At 39.0% G+C, this 11,382-nt stretch overlaps 1 protein-coding gene across 2 annotated transcripts in view; it reads right to left on the bottom strand.

Annotated features, from left to right (window-relative positions):
- Positions 1–10,892, bottom strand: part of dnmt3ab (DNA (cytosine-5-)-methyltransferase 3 alpha b) — a 725,841-nt gene extending 714,949 nt beyond the window's left edge. For both annotated transcript variants that reach the window (XM_070885120.1, XM_070885118.1), the window contains exons 1-2: positions 10,808–10,892; positions 8,282–8,420 (exon numbers count right to left, since the gene is read on the bottom strand). In XM_070885120.1, the coding sequence (XP_070741221.1) occupies positions 8,282–8,341 (60 nt within the window). In that variant the 5' untranslated portion in view covers positions 8,342–8,420; positions 10,808–10,892. The remainder of the gene's footprint in view (positions 1–8,281; positions 8,421–10,807) is intronic.
- Positions 10,893–11,382: the final 490 nt, after the last annotated feature.

An 11,382-nucleotide genomic window follows, 5' to 3' on the forward strand; every position in this document is an offset into this window, starting at 1 on the left:
GGCGAGCGCCATTTTCTTCAGCAAAACGGGCTTGAACGACCAATGCTAAAACCTCCAATTTCTAGGCCTAACTGTTTAGTCTGTAACTGATTAAGTTGCTTTTTGTGGTTTTATATATATTCTGCTGGCTTTTGTGTAACAAGAGCATGGGGCATGGTTTCAGACCACAGCTGTAATCCACCAAAAGATAGCTTAGTAGTTGTCCATCTTAAATAAACCAGACACTTTTGACTGGCAGAGGATGAAGTAGTCACATGTTAAATCTGGGAATTGCGCATTCGCCAGGAGAATCACTTTCTGGGAATTGCAGTCCATCTGCATGCAGAGGAAATTAAAACCCTTGTGGTTATATACACCACTGGACTGTGTGCTAGGCACTCATAACTCCAATTCCACACAGTGGGCCATGTCCAACACCTAGAGTAGCTAGCAATAGTAATATTGCTGACTGCCCAGCGGTTTCTCCACATGCTGGCAGAAATAGATAAATCTGCCATCCATTTTTTCCATGACAATGTAACAGGTATTGTTCAAATAAATTATTTTGTTTTCCTGGTTGATTTTGAGTTCTGAGGTAAACATAAATACAAGAAATGCAACTAGTAGGCATTTAGAAAGCATTACAAAATATAAAGACACACTTGGAGTTATCCTATCTTAGTCCTTCCCACTCATTGGTTTTCTTGTCAACTGTTCGGCTCCCTACAGAACTTGTCAACCATAGTTGCAGGAGATCAGCTAGTGTATAGTATATATCGTTTTCAAAATTTCCTCAGAAAAAAAGGTTAAAAATTCATATTCTGATGTTTTAAGGAAAAAGGGTAAATTCTGGTTCTGCTTGTAAAAATAATTTCCTTGGGAGTTTTGATCTGCAGTAATTTTGGATATATAGAACTGGAAGAGTGGATAAGGCTTATAAACAACAAGATCTGACATGCTCAGCGAATGGCAAGTCTTGCCATCAATGATAAAAAAAATCTGGGAGCTGCAGGCTTAAAGCAGGCTAGGAGCTGTAAGCTGTGACATTACTGAGTCTATTCAGGTTAAAGAACCTCCATGAACAAAAGACTCAGGCTTCTGAGACATGCGCAGGCCTCCAATGGAAAATGTTGGAGGCATTCTGAACATAGAATTTGTTTATTCTACTAATCATTTCCTTGTAAATTCATTCATTATTATGTTACAAACATTCTTTCCAATAGTAAGTCCTAAGCTTGATGGAGAAAAAAATATGGTAGCTAAAAATGGTTCTTTTGCTAAGGAATTGGTTGTATTCATACATCCTTAGTAGTTTTTCATTGGAAGTTTATCTACCCATTTTAGCTACATTTGATCAGTACATTATTTATCTATTTTAACTCAGTTATTTTCTGAATATCAAATCTGAGCCAGTCAGGTGCACATATGATGCAAAATGTGTATATAAAGAAAGTGTAATGCCCAAAGTGTGATGAACAGAAATTACGGTAGATGCAAGATTTTTTTTTACATATAGATGTACTTCTGAGTTTTGCAAGAATAAAACAAAAATAATCCATCTAGTGCTGGCTTCTTCACTAAACCTATCTGCATGGGAACAGAATGAGGTGTAAAGACAGATAAAAACATTTTTAAAAATCAATCATTTTTTGGCCAGTATTTGCAAGTTGAGGAACAATTTCAAGCATTCATGGTAAATTTGAAATATTATGACAAGTTCTTTGAGGTACAGATTTTTCCATTGTAGCTGCTGAAATGAAAGCAGAGATAGAGGATCAGCCATGATCATATTGAATGGTGGTGCAGGCTCAAAGGGCCAAATGGCCTACTCCTGCACCTATTTTCTATGTTTCTATGTTTCGTGATGCATGGCCTATGGTAATTTTTATCATTAGTCACTTAGGACCTGAAGATACAAGATAAGTTTTTGTTTTGTAATAATTTATAGATTTTTACACTATAAGATAATAGTTACAAGTTTGCAAGAGGCTTGCAATACACCGATGAGTTTGGATGACATTACAAACTGCAGCACTGAAACTTGAGCAATGTTAAGTATTTCTTATTCTACTTAATATATTGAAAATTTCTGTTGAATTGTAGTGCCAGAGAATTTAACTGAGGAATGTAATAATGAGCAGGAACTGAAAGGAGGTAATAAAGTCAATGGCAGCCTTAACATGATCGCACAGAAGATGATTGTCTGACATTAATTGTGATATGTTGAAGAGATACCATATTACATGATTCTTATAAAACACTTTGGACACTTTTATATTCAGCTCAATTCTGATCAGTGTAATGTCTTACACCAGTTTGGCAAATGCGTGCTTATTTATCTGTTGGAGAAACTAGTGAAACATGATACTAGTTGGTGTAGTTACAATTACCAGAGCAAATAACCAACATTTATAAATTCTATAACTGCAGCAAAGATGGTCGGCTGACCAGTTCTCCACTAACTGTACTAAATGTCCAGGAATTGCCAAAGATTCATTTGATGCAAACATGAACTGTCATTAAAGTCAGCACACCAAACCTGAAAAGCCTTCAAGATACAGGAAGAAAAGTTAACAATGTCCAAATAACTGGGGCAGAGGGGAGAGGGCGGGGGGGGGGGGGGGGGAGGCTGATTGTAGAGTTGAACAGGATGCCATAAGTGTTGAGACTTAAGTGAGATCAAGTGGTTTATTAATTAACCACTAAGGGGAATACAGATGCCTGGCCAGGTGAATTATATTACTTCAACTGAAATCAAACACATGCTTGGTAAAACAATATTCTAACATAAGAACATAAGAAATAGGAGCAGGCGTAGGCCATTTGGCCCCTCGAACCTGCTCCGCCATTCAATAAGATCAAGGTTGATCTGATCATGGACTCAGCTCCACTTCCCTGCCCGCTCCCCATAACCCTTTACTCTCTTATCGCTCAAAATTCTGTCTATCGCCACCTTAAATATATTTAATGACCCAGCCTCCACAGCTCTCTGGGGCAGAGAATTCCTCCTCATCTCAGTTTTAAATGGCCAGCCCCTTATTCTGAGACTATGTCCCCTAGTTTTAGTTTCCCCTATGAGTGGAAATATTCTCTCTGCATCCACCTTATCGAGCTCCATCATTATCTTATATGTTTCAATAAGATCTGAACTCTAATGAGTACAGGCCCAACCTACTCAACCTATCTTCATAAGTCAACCCCCTCATCTCCAAAATCAACCTAGTGAACCTTCTCTGAACAGCCTCCAATGCAAGTATATCCTTTCGTAAATACGGAGACCAAAAATTGGACATAGTACTCTAGGTGTGGCCTTACCAAAACCCCGTACAGTTGTAGCAGGACTTCTCTGCTTTTATACTCTATCCCCCTTGCAATAAAGGCCAACATTCCATTTGCCTTTCTGATTACTTGCTGTACCTACGTACTAATTTTTTGTGTTTCAAACACAAGGATCCCCAGGTCCCTCTGTACTGCAGCACTTTGCAATTCTCTGCTGCAAACATTTCCTAAATAGCCAATATGAACTGTGGAGGTATTACATGATCTGAAGAACTACTCTGAAGCCAATGATGATTTATCCCAGTACTTGACAAAAAAGATGTTTTAGACAATGCAAATATTGGTTAAAATATGACCTGTCACAATGTGAATTATTAAATGAAATAACTTACATCTATAACACCTTCATAACCTCAGGACATTGCAAAGTGTTTCACACCCAATTAAGTACTTTTGTAATGTAGTTATTGTTGTAATGTAGGGAAACACAGCAGCCAATATGCACACAGTAAGGTCCCACAACCAGCAATGAGATAATGATCAAATAATCTGTTTTTGGTTGTGTTGTTTGAGAGATAAATATTGGCCAGGACACTGGGAGAACTCACCGCTTTTCCATTTTTTGCACCAGTGTCGGTATTGAATGCTGTGGACTAGATGCAAGATAACTTTCCCACTACTTTGATCCAATAATGTATTTTAACCTCAACGTCAGAAAAGGAATTTAATAGTCGAAGAATAACAGATGACTAGCCATTTGTGACAGTGAGAAAATTTATATTCCTGTTCTTCAAAGCTGTTTTAATTCTTGAATATATTTTAATTTTAGATGATATATATTTATAATATGTTTTTGGTAAGCACCACTCCAGTTGGTCAATCAATTTTCCTTCATCTTCCTGGTTTTGCCTTAAAAATAAAATTAAAGCGATACAAGACACAGTGATCCGAGGACATCTGAGGTCAAGCTTAACACTGAGCATAGTAGTCAGCCAGCTGCATTTGACGCTAACATGCTGGTTGTCAGGGAGATATGGTCAACCTGCTGGGTGAGATAAACTGCTAATTGGCACCACTGGAGAACTCAATTCCATGAAATATATATATATTTCCAAAGCTGGCAGACAAAGGAATGTGATAGTTGTGCAATTTGTACTGTTGTCTGGGAAATTAAAAAGTCCAAGTAAAATCTAATATTGAAACGTATTCACTATTTATGTGGTACAATTGTTTCATTGTATTTTTCTGGCACTACAAAGTGGTACAGCTTTAAGGAGATTACATTCATCAAGATCTACATTATTTCATAGCCACTGGTTACAAGTTTCATTATTTGTGTTGCACTTCACTTTGTGCAAGTGTGGTTTCAATACAATGTAACAATTTAGTACAATTGAAGTTAGAATTATTGTACAAATGATGAAGCCTTTAGTGAGCACGTTTCACCCTAACCATAAACTGCCATTCTGAAACTTCACTCAAACATGAACCTAATAAAGTCTGAGCCTTGCAAAAGGTGCTCCTATTATAATTTCTATCTATAATGCTGTTTGTTGTTCGCAGCAAAGGTATATTATTTTGCAATGCCTTGGCACTATATGAAAAGTTGTAATGACAATCTTATTTTTAGCCAAAGCAAAGGTTTTCTCTTCTGACTAAAGTATTTTCTACACTGGCATCCAAGATTACCTCAAGTAAACTAAATTTTGTAAAATGTAGTATGGTTGCCAATAGGGAATAAACATTCAGTTGCTGGGAATTACACAACCTGAGACATGCAGCAGCTACAGCTTTTACTGAGCATCCATGTTACTAGCTAGCAACAATTGGTACATCAGTCCAATCAAGCCCAGTATAAATCTCTGGGGAATTCATATGAAATCTGTGAAGAATCTATATGACTTTAAACCCATTTTATTACTAATAAGAACTCAAATACATTTTCTATTACAGGCAACTCCAAAAAAGCATGGAGGATCTATGACTTTTACTAAGCATCTATGTTATTAGTTAGTGACAAATTGATCCACTCTGAATCATCTGTGTGACAATTCAAACTCCAATAATGCACTTACATATGGGTGCAAATAGCGGACTGCACCAGCAAAGGCTAAAATACTAATATGATGAGCAAGAAATATTGACAGATACTGTAGAACTCCACATTTGATTTGTGCAGACAAGCCAAATAGTCATGCAGTAGACATTTCATTGAATGTAGTGATTTATGCTAATTTCAGCATAACCTAAATTATTTTTAAAGTAAAATCTAGAATTTGATAGCAAAATCTAAAAGAATTTGCAACAATATCCAATCACTTTGCTTTATTGTAGTAGGGTACTATAAGGAATTACTATTTAACTGCCCTGATCATCTGCCTTTGAATCACAATGGCTGCACCAGCATTGAATAACTTGCATATTAAATTATTTCCCTGAAGAGTTGATTCAGTGTAGGTGGTACAAAATAAAACTGCTTATTTTGACAGTTATCAATCATTTCTAACACATTTGAAATAAAGAGTAACATTTTAATTCTGTGCACTATGGGACTCTGGTAAAGGTGGGAGCAGCAACAGCTGTGATTGTAATGTCACAATAGCAGCAGCAATCAAGCTAATGCACATGCGTGTGTGTTGGTAAGCATTGTGTGTAAGAGAGATGATTCATTTATGGTAAGCAGGATGACAATGACAAAAGAGCATGATTGAAGGCATATATTTACAAAAAGAATTATAGTCCGATGAAATGCAGACAGTGCGAGTTCAAGGAGTCAGAGAGCGAGAAAGAGAAACAGGGACAACCTGTGAGGTAAAGGGGACAGACAGAGAAACATAGATGGACAGACAATAAAAGAGAATGTGTGAGGTGAGGGTGTCAAAGGCAAATTTCACAGAGGTAACTAAAATAATCAATTTACACAGTACCCAAGGATATTGTGCTCATATTTTCCTATAGAGTTTGCATATAAATAATGTAAAACATATTCAGTGTCCTTGTGGAGTAATATACTCAGTAGTTTCTATAAATTGAGTCATTGCAGAGTCAGTCAGATATTAGTTACATTATTTTTTTTGTCTGAACTGTAAATAGTCATTATTACTTTTTTCACTTAATTCATTTTATAGTTAGATTGAAGAGTTGAATAGCCACAAAACAGATATGCTGCTCACTTGAAAGGATGTCTATTTCTAAGATCTGTTTTTGATTCACTAAGAGATGTAATTGTGTTCAAAAATAGAAGATATTATGGAACTTATAACTTTTATATTCTAAAATATCTTATATATATAACTTTTATATCCTATAAAAGCTTGTCCAATCGAACAGGCTGTTAGTGCATTAAGATCATGTGACAGAGTGGAATGACTCAATGTGGCACCTGTGAATGCTCAGTGATCTTCCAATTGTGTGCGGCCTAACAAGGAAAGATAGTGAGCTGAGAAATGGCACTTCCGCGTGAGAGAGGGAATATTAGATGCTGAGGTGACCCATGCCAGTCTTACTTACCTTCCAGTGGGTGGTTTGAGAGCAGCACCACCTAAAGGAATTTGTGGTACAGGGGTATTTGAGAAGGAAAATGGCTAAATGTTGTATTTTTTCATTATTGGTTAAAATTATTTTTTAATTTACAGTTTTGAGGGGTCTACAAAAACACACTCCAAACAAAGGCGCTGGACTGTCAGTTATTCAGACCCATGTGACACACTATTAATGAGTTCTTTCACACCTTATTCATTATATTGAACACCTCATGGAAGTGAAGTGTACTGTACAGGTTCAAAATGCTTACCATTCATGCATCCTTCTGTTGACTGTAATGGCAGAGAAATTAAAGGCATGGATGAACCTAATTTCACGCTGAAGGAAGTAGCTCAAATGAAGACAATTTGGGGGAAATTAAAGACATTTTTTAAACTGATAATCTTTTATCGTGTATTTAAATCTGGGAAAATATAGTTTGCATTTCTTGACTTTACGATGGGACTTTGTACGAACAGCCCAATTTTCCAGAGTGCAGAAATCCAGATTGGTTTATTTTGAATAGTCACTTGGATTAATATTGCTGACACTTCGATGACGAGAGCAAGAATACCTCGATTGTAAATAGCTTTCAATGAGTCCACTGAATTGCAGCATCTCGGGTCTAATATATCGCAGGAACATTTTCTTGAGAGTTCGAAAACCTGAATCAAAGAGTCGTTGCTTTCCGGGTTGGTAGACGAACAGCAAGTTGGAACAGATGAATCCAACACCCGCTTGCGGTATATTTTTTTTTAATCTGCTTTCAATGCCCGGGGGGTGGGCTGCAGCAGAGTTTATGGCACTTGCGTAGCGGTTCACTTCTGTCCCACAACCATTGGCCAGCTGAGTTGGGACAGCGGTCGAGGAAAGTTACCTCCCATCAAGTTAAAGGAGGCAAATGTATTTGACATTGCAACCGCGAATCTCTCTCCCTGCAAAGGGGCGAGGTGAGAAGTTGGTGAACTCGATACAGACACTGCCTGGGCGTGTTTACTTTCACCTTAAACGACTTGACCTTGATGCCAACTTGATCCAGCGCGGTGCTGTCTGAGGGATTTGACGGGATCTCTTGCAGCAGAGGCCGCGAGAGCCGCGCGCTCCTCCAGGGCTGCGCCGAGTGGCGCGCTCCCAGCTCGGCCGATTTGGCGGGATGGGGGCGGGGAGGGCCCGGTGCCCGGTGCCCGGAGTGAGCAAAGAGTTCAAAGTTTGAGCTGACTTTTTTTTGCCTGCGCTATGCGACAATCCCACAATGCAACGCATGGCAGTTCAGCAGCATTAATAAAAGAAGCCCCGATCAGCAAGATCCCAGCGCTGAGCAAGAACAGCAATTCAGGGGCAAAGGCTGAGAGAGAAAATGAGACCAGCAGATGTTGCCCCAAAGGTGGCCGACACTTGGCGAAGATCGGTCCCGCTCCGGCCGACCTGCACAAACCCTGTCACGAAACAACAAAGAAATGCAAAGAATGAAGTGCTAAAATCTGAAGGGGTAATTTCTTACCATCTGTGTCTCAACTCCTTCTTCCAGGGCAGGGTTTGTGTTGGTATTGGACGGCATCATGGGATCAGATTGAATAGATTTCTATATTTTATATATAATGAAGCGGAGCAGTGCCTTCTGTCCTTCAGCTTTTCCTTGTCTGCAAAAAGCAAAATAAAAACAAATGATGATTTTGGAACAGTCAAATCAAGGCTCGATTTCTTAATGTCTTCAATTATTTAGCAATCCGTGGCTCTTGCCACCTTAGCGAAAATGATAGCCGTTCTAGGCAGTGGAGCAGTTAGGAGCTGGACAGTTGTTGCCAACCATTTTTATATCAAGCACTGTATATATCTCGCCGGCTGATCGTCCCTAATCGTCAGGTTGCCGATAGTTGGACAACTGGCCCTACATTAGTGTCGCCTACGCCTCCCCTTAAAAACAATCCCTAACAGATCACAATTACATTGAATGAGTTTCCCCCTCTTCTCTCTTTCTCTCTCTGTTATAACATGGCGGTTTTGACATGGTGCCAAAATGCGCATTTTGTTGCTTTACTCGCTTTGGCCAGAGGAGAGAGAGACCCTTTTTCTTCAAATTAAAATGCATCTCCTTTTTATTTTGTTAGCAACGTTTCATTTTCAGGTTCTGCTCGGTCAGCATTTTCCATTTTTCTCTCATCTTCATCAAGCATGTCAGCAACACGTCAAATCAGCTCAGATTCCCCGTTTTCTATTCCTCACTGGCGAGAATCTCGTCCAACATTTCTAAAAAATATATTTTTCGCTCGATCCTTGACGGAAGCTAATCTTCAAACATGTGGAAACAATTGGATGTGTAACAAAGTCGAATGATACTTCCAGATCTCCTTGAAATATCCGATGTTCCTTCACATTATGTGTTACGTATTACATTACTGGATTAAATGTTCTCTAAAACGATTCGCCTTTTTATGTTGATCCGCGCAATTCAAAAGAACACACGGAATGAAAATGTTTGACTTCGGGCTGTAGATTGACACATCTAAAGTAAAAATAATATAAATTGAAATTGAATGGAAAAGCCACATATCTTAACATGTGAAAGTCTTGCATGTCATTCAGTAAAAATAAAATGAGAATATGGCTTGTTTCGAGTTGTGATCTGATTGATAATTAGAGCTTTGGTCTGTGTTTTGACTCAGAAACGGTGACCTCAGCTAGTCTGACTGTACTATAGCAGATCACTGTGTATCAGTGTTACAATAATAATAGCGATGGAGGATGAAAAAAAATAACGCCCCGTCAAAATAAGGGAGCACCTGTTGCTATGGAAAATCCTACATGCATTTGCCATGTGTGATGTTGTACTTGGCAGTAAGAGAGATTTTCTGGAGCCTTCCATTGCTTCCCCCCCGTTCTTCATCTAGAATCACTGGGAATAGCTCGCTAACATGGCGTCTGCTGCCTTTAAACTTCAGGTTAACCTTCACAGAGCGGATCACTACAAATAACCACAGAAAGGTGCTTTGCATTATGACATCCCCCAAATTATTCACATGGCACAATTATGAAGGTCAATTACTGTTGGTTGCGTCAAATATATCTATCGACATGTTTATAGTGCAACAGATATATTAGACAATTGCAAGAAATTCTTCCATTACCACTTAAATGTGTTAACTTTAAAAGTAAATAGAAGCAAAGAATTCCGAGGATCCTGATACCTGCAATAATGGGCCACACCGACGTTAGGACTTGATTACGTAACATATATAAGCAACAACCATACTTTGTTGCAGATCACAGTGACATTTTAGAAGCAGAAAATAAAACACGCAGTGACATGTTTAGCAGAGGCACCAATATATATGTAAAAATGTCTTTGCTAAAGAATATAGTATACTTATATCAGCCCCCCCCCCCCCCCCCCAGGTCCGCGTGCAGGTGGGGCAAGGTACGATCCATCGTAATTCCACTCGCGCATCCAATAATCCTCGGGAGGTCATTTATTATTGCACAGTAATAAAACAACATTCTCCAAATGGGCTACACTGATGGAGAATTTGGTGCCATTTTGGTTTACCGGCGCTATCAGAAAGCGAGCAATGGAAGTGCCAGAGACTGACTATAGAAGTGGAGTTTGGAAGACAGCCAAGCTTCAGATGATAAACTAGCTTTAGCTGCAGTGAATACTAACACGTACCAAGGCTCAGCTACATTTTTGTTCGCTGTAAGCCTTTTAAAAACATCACACGCAGACACGACCAGATTACACTGAACGAATATTTTAGGTTTCAACCACGTCCTTCATTTAATCGGAGAACGCAGTTCATCCCATTAAAACCTCCCAAGTTCACGGTGAAAGTGAACAATCGTTAAAATATACAGGAGGACACATCTGCAGAGAGCTCTGATGGAAGCTCTTTCCCCCCTTCAGCCCCCATTAAAAGGAAAAACATCACCATCTTTTACTGCTTCTAGGTTTGCAATCGCCGTTCGAAAAGTTGATGATCGGAAAATATATTGATTAGCTGATGAGTTTAATAGTGATCGGGGTGTAAATTACCCGTTGCCAATCCAGGCCTGGACCTTTTCCCTCGGCTGATTCTTCCAGCGTCCTCCCGAGCCGGCGCGGCCTCCTTGAGGTCCCCTACGCTTACTGCAGAGTCCTACCGGGTACAGCCCGGCTTCCGCGCAGTCCTAAAGCCCGACGTTCGCAACACTGCTCTCTCACTCTTGTATCTCTTCTTCGAGTTCAGCAAACAATAAATCCCCTACCATGCCAATGTCGTCTCCTTAAGTGACTGCAAATACACTGACTAATGTGTGTCCGATATATTCCTCATTATTTTAAATTACAGGTATCTTCAAAATATTATCCACCTCCTGAATAATATATTTGATCATACTCACGGATCAATCAACAACAACTTGTATTTCCATACTCTTACCATTCCAATTTCCCACCTATCTTCATGACCAAAGTAACTTGAAGCCAGCAATTTGTAGAAATAAGCCTCTTTATTATAAACTTGAGAAGATCAGCAAAGCAGTTCTTCTTATCGGGATTTCATATGGAGTTTTGAATTCCTTTATTGAGCTCCTATAATGGAGCTCCAGCTCGAGGTAGGAGCTTAGAAT

The sequence above is a fragment of the Pristiophorus japonicus genome, chromosome 7 (assembly GCF_044704955.1).
Source record: "Pristiophorus japonicus isolate sPriJap1 chromosome 7, sPriJap1.hap1, whole genome shotgun sequence".
Lineage (NCBI taxonomy): Eukaryota > Metazoa > Chordata > Chondrichthyes > Pristiophoridae > Pristiophorus > Pristiophorus japonicus.